The 23026-nt window shown below is 40.6% G+C and overlaps 1 protein-coding gene across 1 annotated transcript in view; it reads right to left on the reverse strand.

The window, feature by feature from the left end:
* The window catches only part of LOC134578521 (mucin-5AC-like), a 108167-nt gene that overhangs the window by 82937 nt on the left and 2204 nt on the right, over nucleotides 1–23026 (reverse strand). The window contains exons 2-5 of the mRNA XM_063437505.1: nucleotides 7138–7263; nucleotides 6824–6941; nucleotides 6602–6740; nucleotides 2592–2699 (exon numbers count right to left, since the gene is read on the reverse strand). Of these exons, the coding sequence (XP_063293575.1) occupies nucleotides 2592–2699; nucleotides 6602–6740; nucleotides 6824–6941; nucleotides 7138–7263 (491 nt within the window). The remainder of the gene's footprint in view (nucleotides 1–2591; nucleotides 2700–6601; nucleotides 6741–6823; nucleotides 6942–7137; nucleotides 7264–23026) is intronic.

Here is a 23026-nt window from a genome sequence, read left to right on the forward strand (position 1 = left end):
ATTAGAGCCAAAACTGATGATCTCAGACAATCCAATGCTTCCCTATAGGAAAAGCATTGGATTGGCTGAAATTGTCAAGGAGACGGGGCAGGGCCAAATTCCTGCGTGGTCGATCAGCATCTCCTCATAGAGATGCATTCAATCAATGCATCTCTATGGGGAAAGTTCAGTGCCTCCATGCAGAGCGTGGAGATGCATAACGCCAGATGTAACTCAGGAAGCACCTCCAGTGGCCACCTGAGGAGTGACCACTGTAGGTGTGCCTAGGGATCAATGTAAACACTGCAGTGCTGACTGTACTCACCAGGACAACTACATTAAATCAAGAACTTATTTTTATTTGAAATGAAGATGTGAGAGATGTAGTCCATTCTATAGCTTTAAGTATTTTAAAGGGAGTATAGTGTCCCTTTAAAATACTTAAAGCTATAGAAAGGAACTACATCTCTCACGTCTTCATTTCAAATTAAAATAAGTTCTTGATTCAACCTTCAAACCAGAGTACCAACCACAAAACTGTCAGAGAAGGTATTGATTAAATGGTAGACTTGCCTGGAGTGCTCTGTGGATATAGGGTGTGACAAAACCATCCGTTTGTCTGTTATGGTGGATTCGTCTATTTGGCTGTATGTGCATGTAATGGCTATTTCCCATAGCCCAACCGTACGAATGACTATTTTTACCGACCAAAGCTACCAAACGGATGGCCACCCAGAATAGAAGTGTGCTGCTGGTTAACCTTTTGATCCCAATTAGAACGTTGTGGTTAACCGCAGACACTTCTCAATTAAACCGATTTCAGGGTGGTCGTCGTTCGTATGTCGACCACGAGGCAGCGGCCATTTTAAAACGCACGAAAGCCCAGCGGTGTTCAGCTCGGATTTCATGGAACTAAAAACGGACACTCTTTCTGCCGAACACCGCTGAACCAACGGGTCGCCTAGCTGTCTCGACGAACACGTACGAACACCGGCTGTTCGGGAGTTTTTACTGCATACAAAAGTACTGAACCCAGGTAGCCTTCCCATGGAGTCAATCGCATACCGAAGGACTGTACAAACTTTGACTCCATTGCGATTGAACTATACGCATGGGATCTGAGCGCTATTCGTCAATAATATGCACTCAGATCCAGGCTTTCTGGGGATATGTGATACGAATGTAGAATATTCGGTTATTATAAAGTTATGTATTTTCATGTACTTTCTGTTTTTGTGTTTAAAATGGTGATGTGCCTTTGTCCTGGAGATAATTGAATTACTTCCCAATTATCTCCAGGGCAGAGGGGAGGGAAACATAATGCATTGTGGGAAAAGTCTGTGACTGTATGTCTGAAATGTACGTTTGTCCTACTGTAATTACAGTCTTCCATTTGGTCCCCTAGGGGAGTGTCCAGCAAGTGGGAGACCTGCATAAATACGGTCGGGTCGCCCATAGTAAAGCCAGATCTTGTTTGACCCTTCTGTCTCGTTTGTGGGGAGGGGGGAATTACTATTGGAACAGCGCTTTTCGTTATTTCTAGCTGTGGAAGGAGTTCGACTGAATTGCTGATCGGGAGTTGCCGCGTTTGTACGCTCCGTTCGGGAGTTTGACGGTCGGCTGAATCAAAACTGCATTTCTGGAGAAAAAGGATTATCTACTAAACGGCGGCTTTACCTCCCTGGCGGTGAGTGTCGTAACATAGGGTACACTCCTTCCATGCATATAAGTTTAATATGTTGATATATTTCTCATCCTCACCACTAAATTTAAACTTTTGATCCTACTATTAAAGGAAAATCAGTCAAGAAGATTTTTTGTTTTAGTCAGTAGAATATTACAGCTTGAAGCCAGTTTCATGCTATTCACCTTTTACTCAGAATGGGCATACAAATATTTTGTTAAGCGAAAAATAAAAAAAATAAAAAGTGACTCAAACAGTTATGATTTGTCAACTAATGGACTGTTACGCAGTGTCCCTTGATAGTCTATTTCTAAGAGTGAGGTTGAGAAGAAAAGTCTAATATTGAGCCGTAAGTAAGAAAACACTATAAGGAAAATGTTAGAAGGGAATAAAAGTGTATATTTATTTTATATATATATATATATATATATATATGCACAATGGCATTACGGGCAAAAAAGCAAAATAATTAGGGTGCCCTCTAGTGAAAGGACTGGCTACCCAGTGCTTCAAATGAGGTATTGGTTGTGGCTGAACCCTTCCTGTGTATTGAGATGAGTCAAATAAGTGGCTAAGGAGGCCTTAATCCTATGGCCCATAAATACCTTACTCTATTGTAAAGTATGTTCCTTGGGTATGCAAACATGCTAAAGTCTATTTAAAATGTATTTTAGTAGCAACTAAATGAAATGAAAGTTCCTTTTCAGCTGAACATCTCTTGTCCATGTTTAGTAGATTAAATACACACTAGTGACCTAAAATTAAAAAATAAATAAAAATCTTATAGTTACATTTTTGTATAACCTTTACTTTTTCAGTGGAATGCAAGTGTCAGTAATTTTGAATTGAAATGCAAAATACTTTAAATGTTTCATTAATGGACTGTAATAATGTATAATAGTTCCACATTTTATTCAAATTCTCTCACCTGTTCTTCATTGGTGATAATGGTGACACTTGTCATACATGATTCAACTTCTTTTCTCCCACAGGGTCTTAATTCAGCCAAGACAGTAAATGTGCTATCTTCACATAACTATGAGGACAAAAGAAGAATTACTTATATGTAATAGGAAAACAGGCATATTTGAGTCTACTAACATACCATGCAAGACATTTCGCCTCTCCCCCACTCCTCCTTCCTGTGGTGGATTGGGACACCCATGTTGTTAGATTTAGTTAGAGGGATACTTGCTTATTTCTAAGACTCACACATGCTAAGTGTAGGTGTTTTGCATTAAATAAAAATATATGCAAGTAACGTATATACAATTATTCATTAAAGGGAGATTAACCAGAAATTAAAATAAACATTTTTGAATTTAAAGCTTAACTAGTCAAACCAAAAACAGAATTCACTTGTAGTTTTTTCCCAGTTCTGCTAATTTGGCCTAATTAAAAATAAATAAAAATAAAAATAAAAAAAATTGTATTTCCCTTTTAACTCATGTAAATTCTAGCTTTAATGAATAACTATGTGTGAGTTCTTTTATGATTGATATGGGACTGGTTTGTCAGGTCACACATACTAACAGCAGCATTTGATGTGCAAAATACTTTTGTTGTGACATCGTGATTTTTGTGAGGTTTTAGCTTTTCTTAAGTGAAATACTTATTCATTATATATTCCCGAAAGAGTGCACTCAGAGGACTTGAATAAACTTCAAATAAATGCTTTAGTGAGCAATAATGTGCAGAAATATGCAGTTCAAGTCTGCATATTTTTGCACATTATTGCTCAATAAAGCATTTATTTGAAGTTTATTCAAGTCCTCTGAGTGCACTCTTTCGAGAATATATGGAAAGGCTGGAGTTGTTGCACCGAGGCACTGAACAAGACCGGTTAAACTGAGTGCGGGGAACTAGGATTATATATATATATATATATATATATATATATATATATATATATATATATATATATATATATATATATATATAAATATATATATATAGTAGAAGAGGTGCACTCGTAGGGCTTTTTCAAAGGTGAAATTTATTTTCTTGGTGTCTTTGTCTTTGTCTTTGTACTCAGGCCAAACAATAATATAAATGCCGGGTGCTAAAAATCTAGACAGCAATCTCAGATGTTACATCTGGAATCTGTTGAAACCACTCCCCCAACTTGGGGGGGTCACAGCTCTGACTGCTCCAGCTGGGATTACTGCCTTCACTTTCCTTTCTAGCTATTCTTTCAGTCCTTGATACTTGTCCACCTTCTCATGTTCCTTCCTCCTAATGTTATAGTCACTGTATTGCCACATCCACCACCCCTGCAGTTCTGTGTTCTTTTTATACAACCACAATGTCAGTTTGTTTAACAAGCCCTGTCATTCTCAACTACTCTTTGTGGTATCTCCCATCTTAGTACACAATCTAAGCAACTTGGTTGGGCCACTCTGTGTCTAAGAGACCTCTTTGTACAATCTGCACTGTGGTATACCCCTGCTTCTATTGATCTGGTGCTGAGTGCCTTTCCCAGTGCTGCTGGGATTAGTGCCTTAGTGCTGTCTAACACTTGTAGGATATTGTAATGTGAGCAACATCTATTAACTGCTGGTGGAGTTGGTTTAGTCATAAAACATTTTCATATAGCCCCCCTTACTGACTGCTGTTGTAATAGCAGTCAAGCAGGTCTAGGTTGTCACTTTGTGTCCAGGAATGGTTTGTGCCCACTTGTCATCAGATTGCCATGGTTCTTTAGCACCCGACATGGAGCCTGTTAAATCAGGCAATGTCCGAGCCTGGAGGATTTTCTTGTTTCGTATTAAGCTCATATTAGTGAAGTGGCCAGGGTATGCATCATCAGATGTCACTGTCAGACTGAGATTTGAACTTGGGGTTCCCAGTTATAGGGCACTAAGGGCAGTGATATTACCACTGTGTACATTTGAGAAAGCCCCTCCCCCCCCCCCCCCAGTTGGCGAAATTTATCATGTTTTTTTAACCTTTGTTTTTAAAGTATTAAAGTATACTTGGCATTCACTACTAGTTGTGTTTTTTCCATTTATTACACTTTTTATGCTTTTTATTTTTATTTTTTTTATCTGCTTCTGTTCCTGGCACAAAATACTTACATAATACGGGAATTTTGGATACTACTCCTTAAATGATCTACCCAACATGATATCCTTGGTGGGGGATCATACCACCCAACTGCTACCATGTGATCAGGGACTACTGGTCCACTACATGTGAGTAGAATATTTTTACTTTTACAACTTTTATTACATTGATTACAGTGAGCACTATTGTTTGCTGTTTTTACCTTTTATACATTTTAAACCATACATTGAGGGGCCAGTCCCCAGATCTACATATCCATAAGTGGGGATTGTACCACTGCATGCTGTTGAACTCAGAGCTGGTATTATAGCTCTCTCAAATGTGAGAACCTTACACATTATTGTTGTATATCCTGCGCATAGTTCCATATGCTCTGCACCATCACTGGTTATTTTCTGGTTTTATTCCATATACTCCAAACAGACTCCAGCAATTGTGCACTTATTGGACTTTATATTAGTGCTAACTATATTGTGTGTATATTGATTTCTCTATATCTTTTAGTAAGGTGTTGAGGGGGTAACCCTTACTATTAGTGTTTGCTGACTGCTATTATATCTATACTCAGTTAACATGCTAGAGCTTATCTTAACTGTGTATTTGTTTTTCAGACTGGCCAAACAGAAGTCTCTCCTCATTGCAAGAAACATGAAATTCCACATGCAATTTACAAAAAAGCATCTAAAGAACTCTCAGACCACGAGAAACTAGATTATCTGGTCGATGAAATCAAGACTGAATTGTTTGGCTTCAATTCAAAATGTCATGTCTAGAGGAAGCCAGTCACTGTTCACCACTTGCGCAATTCCATTTTAATGGTGAAGCATGGTGGTGGTAGCATCATGCTTTGTATGTGCTTTTCAGTGGCAGGACTGGGAGACTGGTCAAGGATGAAAGGAACCAGAATGCAGCAAAACACAGAGATATGTTTATTTAAAACCTTGTCCAGAGCACATTAGGCTGGGCCAATGGTTTATCTTTCAACAGAACAAGACTCTAAGCATATAGCCTAGACAACAAGAGTGGTTCATGGATAGCTCTATGAATATCCTTGAGTGGACCAGCCAAAGCCTGGATTTGAACCCAATATACATTAATGTAGAGACCTGAAAATGGCTGTCCTCTGATGGTCCCCATCCAACCTGAAATAGTTTAATATTCTCTGCAGAGATGAATGGCAGAAAGTAACCAAATTCAGGATTGCAAAACCTGTTGCATGATACCATAAAAGACTTGATGCTATCAAATCACTACCACAGTTGCTTAACCTAAGGACTGAGTTATGAGTCTGAATACTTATGTTAATACAGTATCTCATAGTTTTTGCTGTTTAATATATTTGCAATGGTGGTACTGAGCTTAGATTGATGTGAAAAAAATAATATTTAAAAGAATAAGGATTTTTACGTGAATTTTGAATTTCATGAATAATTTATAGACAAAACAGATATGGAAAATGTCCTGTATTACATAAAAAAAATAGTATGATGATCTTCAGGGAGTTACACTTTCTGGTCATGAGAATTAAAGACATTCCAAGTCCGTAAAGTGAACTGCAATTAAAAACAATGGCCATTAAATCCCAGGCCTTGTTTCTAATCTTGTTTCTACTTTTTACCTGCCAGCTGCTACTTACTAAAGTGCTTGTTACTGATAGCAACTAGTGGCTGTATGCTGACTGCAAAAATGTTTCCAGTAGTGAAAGAGAGTTAGTGGCTGCCACTATGTATAGGCAGTTGCTAAGTAGCTGTTAACATCTCCCATTATTCCTATTCAATATTCTATAAAATTCAAGTTAGACTTTCTTATTATATCAAAATATTTAAACATGTCTACATAAATATATTAAGATTTTAAATTCTACAGTCTTACCTTTGCAATGACATAGGTACAGTCTCCAAGAATATCATAATTTGTCCCATCAAATGTGGTAATATGTGACCCTCCTTCAATGGAGCAGGTTGCAGAACATGGAATATCCACACAGTCCCACTTCCCACCTGAGCATGTGCTAAATATACAAAAGAAAACCCAAGTGTATCCATGCATCATTTTGTATGAAATAAAATTCATATTTGCAAAGTTTTAACTTACCAAGACCTACAAGGAGTTGCATATGATGTTCCTGGGGCATATAGTTCGCCATTGTAGGTACAGTAGCACTTCTCAAAAGGTATACAGCCCTGGTTGTTGATGTCATCAAAGATTAACCCTTTAAAAATATTCTTTAATAAATTATATCAAACAAGGAGTATATAGCTAAAAATAGCAAAAATAGCAAATGTGTGTACCTTTACTAATTCAATAGTTTTACTAACTGAATTAAGTTCATATTTATTTTATTTGCCCATTATGTTATAGATGAACTGTGATAAGATGCAAAAAAACATTTTCGTTAACAGCCTTACCTTGCGGACAAAAGCAGCCTGCTATACAATAATCATCACAGGTGAGTTCTCTTTCTGGATCTGAACAGCTATCACTACAAGGGGATCCACATTCCAGGTATTCCAAGTTGAGAGGACAGTTTTTTTCTGCGTGGATAATATAAAAGGTACATCAGAGTAGAGATGCCCCTATGCTAGAACCTCATATGTTTCAAGACATACATTTCCATTATGCTTTGCCATTCTAAAGACTGCTTTCTGGGCACTTTAGGCTTTTACTTATATAAATAAAGACATGCTATTGAAATAATTGTTGTTAAGTTCTCTAATGTCATGTATGGTCAAATTTGGTTAAACTTTACTCATAACCTAACAAGTTGTGAGGTCATATTACAATATACATTAAAATTTTTTAGTTATTTGGGGGATTAGCTGTGGATATACCGATCAAGCCAATTTCTCCACTCAGAAAAAGTGAAAAAATGAATACGAACTTGATCCCTTTCCATGTCTACTATATACTGGGTTCTCTTGTAGTATATGGTGAGAAGATTTATGATGACATGATAATAAAATGACAGAACTAATGTTTTAGTTAAGGAAACCAGTCTTATGGATGGTACAGAATAATTTCACAACATTTTAAATATATGAATAAACATGACCTGATTGTACTTGTAAATTTATAAACATAAAAACATAAAATAAAATATAGAAAAAAAGGGGATTTCCAGCTTTTCAATGCATTTTCTAAACTTTGTAAAACTTTTTTTTTTCTAAACTAAATTGTGGAGAATTCACAATGGCAAATTTGACCCTAAAATAAATGAATTTTAAAAATTCTGCAACAATTTTTCCATCTTCATACCTAAACTCAAAATATTCATTCCTATCATTTTAGAAGTAGCCAGGATATTTTTGTGGTTGTGTTAACATCCAGAAACAATCTGTGAATTTCAGTGTTCAACATGTATTTTTGTTTTATTGAACTAGCTCACCTTTCTACCTTCTGAAAAGACTTAACATATAGTGATGTCCCGAACAGTTCGCCGGCGAACATAGCGTGTTCGCGGTTGCGAACACGCGCGAGGTCCGGTCCGTCATGGAAGTGGGTGGGTCTGGGAGGGAGGGTCTGCTGCTGATTGGCTGGAATGTGTCTGCTGACTGTGAGGTACAGGGTCAAAGTTTAACTGTCTATAGGTAGACTCCAGGTTCCAAATGGAAACCTGAAGTCCAAAAAAGGAAGTCACCGGGTTGTACTGATGAACAGAGGGTAACCCTTAATTAGTAAACACAGAGAAAAGAAAAAAATACTCATTCACTGACACATATGCCCAGACGGGTACTGTGCCAGGAAAAAGTTGTACAACCCTATATGGGTATGCTAAACAATTAAAAGAAAAATATTTATTGAAACTAAAATCACTTAGTCTCCTGCCAAGTTAGATACAAAAGTAGGGTAGGTATCAGCCAATAGCAGAGCTGTAGGTCACTGTCCAAAAAAGAGAGGACTAATATATGTATGCTGCAAGCAAACAGTCTATATACACTATATAGTCTAGGGATCACCCAAGAATCTCTCTATCTGTTACTCCATACTAACAACTAAAAAGCTGCCTAAGAAGGAACTCTGTTACCTCAGCATAGCATGATGCTAATGCCTACTATTACTACTAGACCTAATGAGGGACTAAGATAAATATCCAAGTGCTACTACCCACAACCCCAGTGCATAGTGAAAAAAGATCAAAATAAATAAAATAAAATAAAGAAAAAGCCCAACGCGCGTTTCAGCGTATCAAGACGCCATCGTCAGGCAAAATACAAAAAGCTAGATACATCTCCCGCTCCTTAAATAGCCGGTATGTGATCAAACATACCGGCAACAGCTGATTGCCCATAATGGGTACTTGCCTTTCATTGGTCTAGATGAAACAAACGGTCCGCCTATCTAGCGACCGGAACCTGTGCCAGCCAATCCCCTCCATGCGTCCCACGTGATGGCTACGTCATCACCAAGTCACGCGGGCGGGGAGGGAAGGGGGCGGCAAGTATCAACAACATGAGCCACTGCTATGCATTTGACCATTACTAATATGGGTCTCTCCACTGGTCTCTATATATTATCCCCTTTATACTGTAGGGGTTAATAATAGAGCGGTTCTTTAATTCCCCTCTTGACTTGAGGGGGACCTTTATTTTCATTTTGCCAATTAGCAGTGCATAAATGAATGCAATTTTTCACCTCCTTGTCACTAAATTATCGAGCATGGACACTCCCCCTATTCAGTGACGTCCTAGTGGTTCACTAGGTACTGTCAGCACTGGGGGAGGAGTTTTCCGCCCACTTGGTGACGTCCGCCTGACTCAGAGTATCGGTGGTTTTGCTGGAGGAGGTTCAGCTGATACTTGCCGCCCCCTTCCCTCCCCGCCCGCGTGACTTGGCAATGACGTAGCCATCACGTGGGAAGCATGGAGGGGATTGGCTGGCACAGGTCCCGGTCGCTAGATAGGTGGACCGTTTGTTTCATCTAGACCAATGAAAGGCAAGTACCCGTTATGGGCAATCAGCTGTTGCCGGTATGTTTGATCACATACCGGCTATTTAAGGAGCGGGAGATGTATCTAGCTTTTTGTATTTGCCCCTGACGACGGCGTCTTGATACGCTGAAACGCGCGTTGGGCTTTTTCTTTATTTTATTTTATTTATTTTGATCTTTTTTCACTATGCACTGGGGTTGTGGGTAGTAGCACTTGGATATTTATCTTAGTCCCTCATTAGGTCTAGTAGTAATAGTAGGCATTAGCATCATGCTATGCTGAGGTAACAGAGTTCCTTCTTAGGCAGCTTTTTAGTTGTTAGTATGGAGTAACAGATAGAGAGATTCTTGGGTGATCCCTAGACTATATAGTGTATATAGACTGTTTGCTTGCAGCATACATATATTAGTCCTCTCTTTTTTGGACAGTGACCTACAGCTCTGCTATTGGCTGATACCTACCCTACTTTTGTATCTAACTTGGCAGGAGACTAAGTGATTTTAGTTTCAATAAATATTTTTCTTTTAATTGTTTAGCATACCCCTATAGGGTTGTACAACTTTTTCCTGGCACAGTACCCGTCTGGGCATATGTGTCAGTGAATGAGTATTTTTTTCTTTTCTCAGGGTCAAAGTTTACTCAATGATGACGAATAGGGCGCGGACCGAACAGTTCGCGAACGGTTCCCGGCGAACTGTTCGGGACATCACTATTAACATACTGTATTATATAGCATAGGCAGGACATATTAATTGTGCACAAAAGTTTGCATGCTCTTGGAGAATTGGAAAAAAGGTGTGAACCAAAGACTAAGTCTGAGGTCCACGTGATAGAATCCTCAAAAGTATATGAATAAAAACATATTTATTGGATAACATAAAAATACACACAAACACCCCCCCCCCCCACAAAAATGAATAAATAAACACTCCACATTTAAATAAATGGGGAGAGCGATGGAAAATCACTAATCGGGAGAATAGGCAGGTCTATAAAGAGGACTGCATAAGGCGATGATAAGTAAATAGGCATCACCACATATAATTAAATAAATTGATGAGTTCTATCCAAACATTCCACCTTAAAAAATAAGTGGTAGTAGAATAAGGAGTAAACCCATAAGTACTTGTAGTGGATGATACCTATAGTCCATGTAGCAATGTATCCCTAGTAGCTTCTAATGGATACACATAACCGCTACAAAAATGTAGCAACACACTAAATAGAGTATAATCCAAATGTAGCAAATATATCTAATAATACAGATAGAAAGCAGTTCCTTCCAGAAATACAGAACCCCTCTCTCAGCTAGGACTATATTCTGCCTGAGTATGGTCTGCACTGGTTAAAGCTTCCTTTGCAAGATTGCTGGCCAGATTATACTATGTACTAGTGCAATACGTACCCCTCCACAGAAGTATACTGGCTATCATTGCCAAAAAGAAATCCCCTTCAATATGCCAAAGTCCTTAGTATGCTCGGTCTAGCGACATGACCCTCAACCCAAAAAGTGAGACACACAATGTGCTGTGACATAAGGGCAATAAAGGTGATCTTTTTAATATTACAGTTTAGTCAGAAACACAGATATTACATTCTATGTCTAGATATTTATAATGGATTTTAGCATGAAGAAACCTAGCAGTACCCCTTTATAAGATTTAGGAAGCAGCACCCCTTTTTTAAGAATGTTCGGATAGAACTCATCAATTTATTTAATTATATGTGGTGACACCTATTTACACATTTACTTATCATCCCCTTATGAAGTCCTCTTTATAGATCTGCCTGTTCTCCTGATTAGCGATATTCCATAGTTTTCCCCATTTATTTAGATGTGGAGTATATATTTATTTATTTTTGTGGGTTTTTTTGTGTGTGTATTTTTAGGTTATCCAATAAATATGTTTTTATTCATATAATTTTGAGGATTCTATCACGTGGACCTCAGACTTAGTCTTTGGTTCACACCTTTTTTCCTTTTTGGTTTAGTCAAGGGTTACAACCTGTTAAGATATCCTCAAGACATACTCTAAACCCTCCCCCCTCCATCTAGAGGGCATTCTTTATTTTTTTCTCTTGGAGAATTGGTAATATATGTACAATTTTTAAATAAAACATGGGTGAGCAGGCAAAACACATTTCTTTTATTTCTTATTCATCTGTAGATTATAACAGAATGACGCAATCATAAAACAAAACATGGCAATAAAGAAAAAAATGAAATGACCCCTTTTCAAAAGTCTGCATACCCTTAGTTCTTAATACCATATATTGCCCCATTTAGCATCAATGAGAGTGTGCAGTCTTTTGTAATAGTTATCTATAAGGCACCAAATTATTGCAGGTGGTACAGCTGCCCTTTCTTCTTGGTATAATGCCTCCAGGTCATGCAGAGTCTTTGGTCGTCTTGCATGAACTGCACGTATGAGATCTCCCCAGAGTGGCTCAATGATGTTATGGTCAGGAAACTGTGATGGCCACTCCAGAGCCTTCACCTTTATTCTGCTGTAACCACTGGATGGCCAATTTGATGTTGTGCTAGGGTCACTGTCATGCTGAAAAGTACAAGAGCGTCCCATGGGCTGCCTTCATACAGAAGAATGATTGTTTGCCAGTATTTTCTGATAATATGCTGCATTCATCTTGTCATCGATTTTGACAAGATTCCCCGTGCCTTTAGAGCTCACACAGCCCTAAAACATCAGTGAGCCACCACCATGCTTTACAGTAGGGATGGTATTATATTCACTATAGGCCTTGTTGACCCCTCTGCAAACATAGTTGTGACTAGTGATGTCGCGAACATAACATTTTTGGTTCGCGAACGGCGAACGCGAACTTCCGCAAATGTTCGCGAACCGGCAAACCGGGCAAACCGCCATAGACTTCAATGGGCAGGCAAATTTTAAAACCCACAGGGACTCTTTCTGGCCACAATAGTGATGGAAAAGTTTTTTCAAGGGGACTAACACCTGGACTGTGGCATGCCGGAGGGGGATCCATGGCAAAACTCCCATGGAAAATTACACAGTTGATGCAGAGTCTGGTTTTAATCCATAAAGGGCATAAATCACCTAACATTCCGAAATCACATTGGATATGGATTGACACCTGACATATGACATATTGACACCTTGACATATGGATTGACACCTGTCCTCAGATACCCTGATACACACTGACACAGAGCAGAATAGGGACTGTTCCCCCTACATAGGGTCACTTGGAAGATATGGATTGACACCTGTCCTCAGGGACCCTGATACACACTGACACAGAGCAGAATAGGGACTGTTCCCCCTACATAGGGTCACTTGGCAGATATGGATTGACACCTGTCCTCAGAGACCCCGATACACACTGACACAGAGCAGAATAGGGACTGTTCCCCCTACATAGGGTCACTTGGCAGATATGGATTGACACCTGTCCTCAAAGCCCCTGATACACACTGACACAGTGCAGAATAGAGACTGTTCCCCCTACATAGGGTCACTTGGCAGGTATGGATTGACACCTGTCCTCAGAGACCATGATACACACTGGCACAGAGCAGAATAGGGACTGTTCCTCCTACATAGGGTCACTTGGCAGATATGGATTGACACCTGTCCTCAGGGACCCTGATACACACTGACACAGAGCAGAATAGGGACTGTTCCTCCATTTGCACAACCACAAACTCCCCATTTGCACAAGATTGGATGCCAAGCTAGCCATGTCCATTCCTTGTCCTCACTGATGTCATTGAAGGTCTCTTCCTCCACCCAGCCACGTACAACACCAAGGGTCCCCGAAAGGTGACAACAAGCCCCCTGGGACGCCTGATGTGTTTGGTCTTCCACCTCCTCAAAGCCACCTTCCTAATCTGACTCCTCTTCTTCAGACTCCTCTGTCTGCGTTGCCTCTCTCTGCGTTATTATAAGGTGTGTTAAGTAGTACTGTTCTTATCAGTTTAATCCCTGTTACGAGTAGAGGACAATTTCCTTGTTTCGCCAAACTCCTTCAAAGATGGAAAAAGTGGTATGAGTGGAAGAAACGAGGAAATGTGGTCAGGTGGTGGTGCCAGCCCCACCGAGGGCTTGTACCCAGGTATGCTAATAAACTGAAAAAAGAAAACTCCCAAGAAGGAGATCTAAAACTGGCATAGGAAAAGGTTAGACAACTATAATAAAGTGATACCTCCAAATCCTAGTGAGCATAGGTGTATAATAGAGGGAGAAAGGGAAAGCAGAGCAATGCTTCCTAATACCGTGGTTAGTACCCTTTGTTAAAGTAAATTGAGTAATGGACAAAAGTCTTTATTGTATCATTTATAAATAACAAAGGGATACTATACTCATTCCCCTATAGTGGCTAATTGTGTAATAATGGTAATACTATTACCTATTATATAATATTGCCAGGGGCAAGGAAATTCCCTCTAAAAAGATGGGTATAGGCAGAGAGTATGGAGACCGGAGTGATGCTGTCATAAAAAGTGTCAATAAGGTGATATAAAGTTAAATGTATCACAGACACACAGCCACCCTTTTTCTTAGCTAGTTTACAGAAATGCTGGATAGGTAGAAGGGCTATAAAGACTCAGAGAGGTCTAAGAAGAATCCTCTAAACTAGCCCTAATCTCCTTAAATACCTTCAAGGGTGTTCTAAGCTAAAGCTCAATCTAAACGTTTAGATGACTGCCTGATTTCCCATCACAGATGCTGGCAAGGAATAACACTGTGCAAGACAAAGAGTGGGTCTAAGTGCCCATAGTGCAGTAAAGTGTCCCTAGTGAAGTGAAAAAGAGAATAACGAGCTGGCACCCAAGAGAATAACGAGCTGGTGCCCTATCAGGGGATTTGTATATGGCATCGATTTTAGGAACCGGGAGATGGAAAAGATGCTTGGTCGGTCGTCCTACTTCAAATGTGGGCACTGCGCGTGCAATCTAATGTGCCACCAGATAGGAGTGGTGTGTTAAGTAGTACTATTCCTATCAGTTTAATCCCTGTTATGTGTCTTTTTTTGGTTTGGTTTTTGAAGCCACAGTGCAGCACCAGAGGCCTGAAAAATTAGGCATGTACACATGCCTGAAAAAATAGGTATTGTAGCAGCCGCTGCTGTAGCAGCGGCCATAAAAATTGATGTTTTTTCCCAGGCAGAAAGTGCCCTAAAACATTGCGGCTTGAACCCTAGTTGGTGGCGGATAAGTCACGCAAGTCAACCGGCATTCAGAGCTAAAATACAGCAGCGTGTGGTCCATTTTTAGCCCAAGGCAGCTCATCTCATCAAGCCTTTTTTAGTCGAAAGTATCGCCAACTGTCAGTCCCTTCGGGATCCATCCCTCATTCATCTTAATAAAGGTGAGGTAATCTAGACTTTTTTGACCTAGGCGACTTCTCTTCTCAGTGACAATACCTCCTACTGCACTGAAGGCCAGAAGTTCTATCGCAAATTGGGATAGCTCAGGCCACAGGTCAAGCCTGCACACCCAGTAGTCAAGGGGTTCATCGCTCCTCAGAGTGTCGATATCTGCAGTTAAGGCGAGGTAGTCTGCTACCTGTCGGTCGAGTCGTTCTCTGAGGGTGGATCCCGAAGGGCTGTGGCGATGCGTAGGACTTAAAAAGCTCTGCATGTCCTCCATCAACAACACGTCTTTAAAGCATCCTGTCCTTGCCGGTGTGGTCGTGGGAGGAGGAGGATTACTTTCACCTCTTCCCCTGTTAGATTCCCGTTGTGCAGTGACATCACCGTTATACGCTCTGTAAAGAATACTTTTTAATTTATTTTGCAAATGCTGCATCCTTTCCGACTTGTTGTAATTTGGTAACATTTCAGCCACTTTCTGCTTATACCGGGGGTCTAGTAGCGTGGACACCCAGTACAGGTCGTTCTCCTTCAGCCTTTTTATACGAGGGTCCCTCAACAGGCACGACAGCATGAAAGACCCCATTTGCACAAGGTTGGATGCCGAGCTACTCATTTCCCGTTCCACCTCCTCAGTGATCTCAATGAAGGTATGTTCTTCCCCCCAGCCACGTACAACACCACGGGTACCAGATAGGTGACAAGGAGCACCCTGGGATGCCTGTTGTGGTTGGTCTTTCTCCTCTTTCTCAAAGTCACATTCCTCCTCTGACTCCTCTTCCTCACAATCCTCTTCCAGCATTGCCGCAGGTCCAGCAAGCGATGTTGATAAGGCTGTTTCTGGTGGTGATGGTGACCACAACTCTTCCTCTTCACGCTCATCTACGGCCTGATCCAGCACTCTTCGCAGGGCACCCTCCAGGAAGAAAACAAATGGTGTGATGTCGCTGACGGTGCCTTCGGTGCGACTGACTAGGTTTGTCACCTCCTCAAAAGGACACGTGAGCCTACAGTCATTGCGCATGAGCGTCCAGTAACGTGGCAAAAAAATTCCCAGCTCCCCAGAGGCTGTCCTAGCACCCCGGTCATACAAATATTAATTAACGGCTTTTTCTTATTGGAGCAGGCGGTCGAACATTAGGAGTGTTGAATTCCAATGTGTCGGGCTGTCGCAAATCAAGCGCCTCACTGTCATGTTGTTTCGCCGCTGGATATCTGCAAAGTGCACCATGACCGTGTAGGAACGCCTGAAATAGCCACACACCTTCCTGGCCTGCTTCAGGACATCCTGTAAGCCTGTGTACTTATGCACAAAGCGTTGTATGATCAGATTACACACATGTGCCATGCACGGCACTTGTGTCAACTTGCCCAACTTCAATTCCGTTGTCACAAACCACTTTGCCGATATCCAGTTGCTGCGGAGTCAGCCACTTTTCCACCTGTGCATTCAGGGCAGACAGGAGTGCTTGTCTGGTGTGACTCTCTGCTTTCAAGCAAGTCAAACCCAAGACGGCGTGACACTGCCGTATCCGGGATGTGGAATAGTACCTGGGGAGCTGGGGGAGTGCCGTTGATGTGGAGCAAGACGCAGCAGCAGAAGAGGACTCAGCCGAGGAGGTTATGGAAGAGGAGGGAGTAGGAGGAGTAGAGGAGATGGCAGCAGGTCTGCCTGCAAGTCGTGGTGGTGTCACCAACTCCTCTGCAGAGCCACGCATTCCATGCTTGGCAGCCGTCAGCAGGTTTACCCAATGTGCAGTATAGGTGATATACCTGCCCTGACCATGCTTTGCAGACCAGGTATCAGTGGTCATATGGACCCTTGCCCCAACACTGTGTGCCAGACATGCCATTACTTCCTTTTGCACAATCGAGTACAGGTTGGGGATTGCCTTTTGTGAAAATAAATTTTGTCCGGGTACCTTCCACTGTGGTGGCTACAAATTTTTTGAACGCCTCAGACTCCACCAGCTTGTATGGTAAAAGCTGGCGGGCTAATAGTTCGGACAAGCCAGCTGTCAGACGATGGGCAAGGGGGTGACTTTCTGACATTGGCTTCTTACACTCAAACATGTCCTTGACAGACACCTGACTGTGGGCAGATGAGCGGGAACTGCTCAAGGCAAGAGACGGAGTGGCGGATGATTGAGAGGGGCAAGGAGGACAGCAGTGGTTGATGTGACTGAAGATGCTGCACCAGGAGGAGGATTGCGGCTTTGAGTTTGTGTGCTGCTTGTACTCATGTGTTGATCCCATAGGCGTTTGTGATGTGCAATCATGTGCCTATGCAAAGCAGTTTTACCTAGGTGGGTGTCTTCCCACGACTCAGTTTCTTTTGGCACAGGTTGCAAATGGCATCGCTGTTGTCAGAGGCAGAAACACAAAAAAATGCCACACTGCTGAGCTCTGCAATGACGGCATTCTGGTGGTGGACACATCATGCGTTGATTGGCGTGCTGTCGGGCTGACCCCGGGTGCCGATGCATGCTGTCTGACTGTGCCACTAGCTCCTTGCGACAACCTCCCCCTGCTTCCAACTCGTCTCCTCCTCCTCCTCTCTGTCTCCCCATCTGAACTTTTGCCCTGTTCTTCTTCTTGACGAGCGGGCACCCACGTGACATCCATGGACGCATCGTCATCATCAACCGCTTCACTTGTATCTGACAACTCAGCAAAGGAAGCAGCAGCGGGTACAACATCATGATCATCACACCGTACGTCCATGTGTGTAATGCTGCCTGACTGAGACATATCCCTGTTGTCTACATCCTCTGGCAATAATGGTTGTGCATCACTAATGTCTTCAAATGGATGTGTAAATAACTCCTCTGACAGATAAAGTGAAGCAGCTGTGGTGCTAGTGTTGGTGGTGGCAGCAGGCGGGTGAGTGGTATCTTGAGAGGTGCCCAAAGCTAAGCTGGAGGAGGATGGTGCGTCAAGGTTCCGAGTGGAAGCTGTAGAAGATTGGGTGTCCTGTGTTAGCCAGTCAACTATGTCCTCAGAACTTTTCAAGTTCAGGGTACGTGGCCTCGGAAAACTGGGCATTTTTCTAGGGCAAAAGGGAATCACAGCACCACGACCACGACGGCCCCTGCGGGGTGGCCTGCCTCTGCCTGTCATCTTTTTTTGGATTAGTGGTACTATGTGTGCAAGCTATTGTGACACCAGATATGAGTGGCAAAGTGGACTGGCAGAGGTTGGCAGAGTACACGCTGTAGGCCTGACACCTGCTTGAAGACAACTAACTGCTATTCAATCTATAACAGTGAAAAAAGTTTTTTGGTTTCAAATTCACGCTATTGTGAAACCAGATATGAGTGGCAATGTGCACTGGCAGAGGTTGGCAGAGTACATGCTGTAGGCCTGACACCCGCTTGAAGACAACTAACTGCTATTCAATCTATAAAAGTGAAAAAAGTTTTTGGGTTTTTAAATGCACGCTATTGTGACACCAGACCAGATATGAGTGGAACTGTGCACTGGAAGAGGTTGGCAGAGTACACGCTGTTGGCCTGACACACAGACGCTTGCAGAAAACTAACTGCTATTCAATCTATAACAGTGAAAACAGTTTTCTGGTTTTAAATGCACGCTATTGTGACACCAGATATGAGTGGCAATGTGCACTGGCAGAGGTTGGCAGAGTACACGCTGTAGGCCTGACACCCGCTTGAAGACAACTAACTGCTATTCAATCTATAACAGTGAAAAAAGTTTTTGGGTTTTTAAATGCACGCTATTGTGACACCAGATATGAGTGGCACTTTGCACTGGCAGAGGTTGGCAGAGTAGATGCTGTTGGCCTGACACACAGACGCTTGCAGACAGCTAACTGCTATTCAATCTATTACAGTGAAAAAAAAGTTTTGGGGTTTTTAAATGCACGCTATTGTGAAACCAGATATTAGTGGCACTGTACACTGGCAGAGGTTGGCAGAGTAAACACTGTAGGCCTGACACCCGCTTGAAGACAACTAACTGCTATTCAATCTATAAAAGTGAAAAAAGTTTTTGGGTTTTTAAATGCACGCTATTGTGACACCAGACCAGATATGAGTGGAACTGTGCACTGGAAGAGGTTGGCAGAGTACACGCTGTTGGCCTGACACACAGACGCTTGCAGACAACTAACTGCTATTCAATCTATAACAGTGATAAACATTTTTTGTTTTTAAATGCACACTATTGTGACACCAGATATGAGTGGCACTGTGCACTGACAGAGGTTGGCAGAGTACACGCTGTAGGCCTAACACAGACGCTTGCAGACAACTAACTGCTATTCAATCTATTACAGTGAAAACAATGTTTTTGTTTTTAAATGCAAGCTATTGTGACACCAGATATGAGTGGTGGCACTGGGCAAGTGGGCCCAGTATCCACTGTGAGCCTGACACAGAAGCTGGCAGGCAGGCAACTGCAATTAGATTACACAGGAAAAACAAAGCAGACTGATGTTCTAGCCCTAAAAAGGGCTTTTAAGGGTGCTGTCCTTACAGCAGAGATCAGATGAGTCCTTCAGGACTGTAGTGGACACTGAATACACTAGCCTAGCTATCCATTTCCCTATCAAATGAGCAGCAGCTACACTTTCCCTCCTCTATCTAAGAATGCAGCTTCAGAATGATTCTAAAATGGATGCTGTACAGGAGGTGGGAGTGTCTGGAAGGGAGGGTCTGCTGCTGATTGGCTGGAATGTGTCTGCTGACTGTGAGGCACAGGGTCAAAGTTTACTCAATGATGACGAATAAGGGGCGGATTGAAACGCGTATGTGTTCGCCCGCCGTGGCGAACGCAAACTCGCTATGTTCGCCAGGAACTATTCGCCAGCGAATAGTTCGGTACATCACTAGTTGTGACCATAAAACTATTTTGGTCTCATCATTTCAAATTTCAGTGTTCCAGAAGCTGTGGGGCATGTCAAGGTGTTGTCAGGCATATAGTAACCAGCTTTTTTGTGGCATTGGTGCAGTAAAGTCTTCTTTCTGGCAACACATGCAGATCATTTTTGTTCAAGTATCATCATATTGTGCTTCTTAAAACAACCACACTGTCTTTTTCCAGAGTAGCCAGTGTTTCCCCTGAGGTTACCTGCGGGTTTTTCCTTGTATCAGTTTTGACTGAAACATTTCTTGGTCTACCTGACCTTGGCTTGGTATAAAGAGATCCCCAAATTTTCCACTTCTTAATATGTGATTGAACAGTATTGACTGGCATTTTCAAGGCTTTGGATGTCTTTTTATATCCTTTTGCATCTTCATAAAGTTCCATTACCTTGGAAGGTCTGTTGACAGTACTTTTCTGCTCCCCATGGCTCAGTATCTAGCCTGCTCAGTGCATCCACGTGAGAGCTAGCAAACTCATTGGCTATTTATACACATACACTAATTGCAATTGAAAAAAACCACAGGTGTGGGAAATTAACCTTTAATTGACATTTTAACATGTGTTTCACATTGTGTGTCTGTAACAAGGCCAAACATTCAAGGGTATGTAAACTTTTGCTCAGGGTCATTTGGGTGGTTTCTGTTATCATAATTATTTTAAAAAAAAATGAGTCAACTATGTGATAATAAATGGCTTCATATGATCACTATCCTTCAATACATTTTTTTTTTTGCATGATGAGTCGTATTTTCAATGCCAAAATGTCACAATTTCTGCCAGGGTATGCAAACTTTCGAGCACAACTGTATATGCCCACTTCATTACTTTACTGTTAGTATAATAGCCTAAAACCCTGTCTTTTCAAAACACTGTCTATTACCTCTATCCTTAAGGGCAGATTTATTCACTAATCTTCAAATTAAATGAAAATCACAATGTAAAAATTAGAAAGAAACAATAGCCAAGTTGAGTTGGAGAGTCTTTCAAGGACAGCATTTTTAGTCTAATTTTGACATGTAGGTTTTAGTGTAAGCCACAAATACAATTCCTTTGCCATAAATGCAGATTCATTTTAAGTTTTTTTCTGTTTTGTGTATGTTATACTTAAAATATTATAAAACTTACGACAAGTGGTTGGTGTTCTCCAAGTTCCTGGTTTGCCACCAGCATGAATGCATTGATATGACAGTTCAGAAAATGTGGAACAAAGACAGTTGTTTTCATTTCCTTTATCACAGTAGCATAGCTCTTTTATGCAGGTATATAAATATGGAAGAGTATTAATCATGGAAAAGCAAGTTTCAAATCCTGGTGATGACAGTACATCTGTACAGAAGTTATTTTCCTAAGTGCAACACAAACAACACACTTTTAAGTAAGCAAATATAAGATGAATATTTAAAATGTTACTGTATTGTAAGCTATACTTAATTGCCTATAAAAGAGTAAAAAGCATTAGACATATTTAAAATAAATTTTAGTGTAGAGTGGATTAGCCATATCAATCCATTAGACAAGATACCAAAATACCAGAGTATTGCAGTATGCAATGATACCCTTTTTATTGGACTAATTAATATTTCAAAGACAAACTTTCAAGAGTTTTCTTCTCTTCCTCAGGTCTGGAGCAATACTGATCAATCCGATAGAGTTCAACACTTAAAACAACTGATGTTAGAGAAGGAGAGGGGAGGAGAGAAGAGTGGGGGGGTCGTGTGAGCACAAAACTCTTGAAAGCTTGTCTTTGAAATATTATATTAGTCCAATAATAAAAGGTATCATTGCATACTGCAATATTAAATGTTTATTTTTTTGTAACTTTTATTTTAAAAAAATATATATTATTATTCAATGCATTATCTATGTAATCAGACAAATATAAAAACTGAGAGTCAAGCAATGTTTGAACATTAGAGATCAAACACTGAGAGGTTCTACAAAACATACCTTAAATGTACTCCTGTGAATGCAAAATCAGACAAACAATGAAAGGGGTGCTAATGATGTAATAAATATAATAATACTTATATTTAGCATTTTTTCAAAACACTAACAATTAAACTTGATAACAATAATACTAAAGTCAATTGAGAAAGATCCAATATGTTGTAGTTTATAACTGACGGTTGAATTTCATGAGATGGTCATTGAATATATAACTCACATGTTCAGATGACTTGCATTGGCTCTTTCTTTGACAGCACAGTACTAGGAAATCATTATCATAGATTTTGTTTCTATCCTACATAACATTCTGTCCATCCTACACACTAACACTTTTTCAACGATTGTCTTCTTCAGAGTGATTCTGACACCATGTACCCATAACCCATTATATTTGATAAATAATTTATCCTTAGCCTATCAGATGTCAGCCATCTTTAGTACTGGTATCATCCAATAAAAACAATATTTTAAAAGATCAGTCCCTATTACTGATCCCAATACTGAGTATTGTACCAGTAATATAATCTTGCTATAATGTTGTTAACCAATTTATTACTTTTTATAATATTTTTCTAATATGTAGCTAGTTGTGCAGGGTTTAGTAAAGTGAATTTTGTAAGTGTTTTGTGTATCAGGATACTAAGCTATACATAGATTAATATGAATTTAATGTTGTAAGGTTCCCTGAGTACCTATAACAAGAACAAAGCTTTCCTACAATCCAATCTGTGGCATCACTAGCTGAACTTACAAGAGTAAGCAAGGTATGGAAAACTAGCTACAACTAGCTACAATAAAAAGGTATCTGAAACAACAGAAGAAATTAATTTCCATTCTTTTATTTTTTTATTTTATCCATTTATTTTTGGAAATAACTTTGAAGAGAGATACGAGTGGCCAATTGGACCTCCGTTAGCATATGATGATGCATGGAGTGTTAAAATAAAGAGCATGATAACACAATTTGGGGAGACTGAACATGCAGAAAGCTATTTGCTCTATCAGTTGAGCGAGCAATTGTGAGCATTAGGAGTTCAGAATGTCAGATGCTGCTAAATTAATCACAATGGAAAACAAACATGTCAAGGCTCAAGCGAGTCAGTTCATCTTAGATCTTGCCTGATTTAATCAGAATTGTCATTCAATCCAAAATAAATCTCCAAGTCTACCTTATACAGGG

Source organism: Pelobates fuscus, chromosome 12, assembly GCF_036172605.1.
Source record: "Pelobates fuscus isolate aPelFus1 chromosome 12, aPelFus1.pri, whole genome shotgun sequence".
Lineage (NCBI taxonomy): Eukaryota > Metazoa > Chordata > Amphibia > Anura > Pelobatidae > Pelobates > Pelobates fuscus.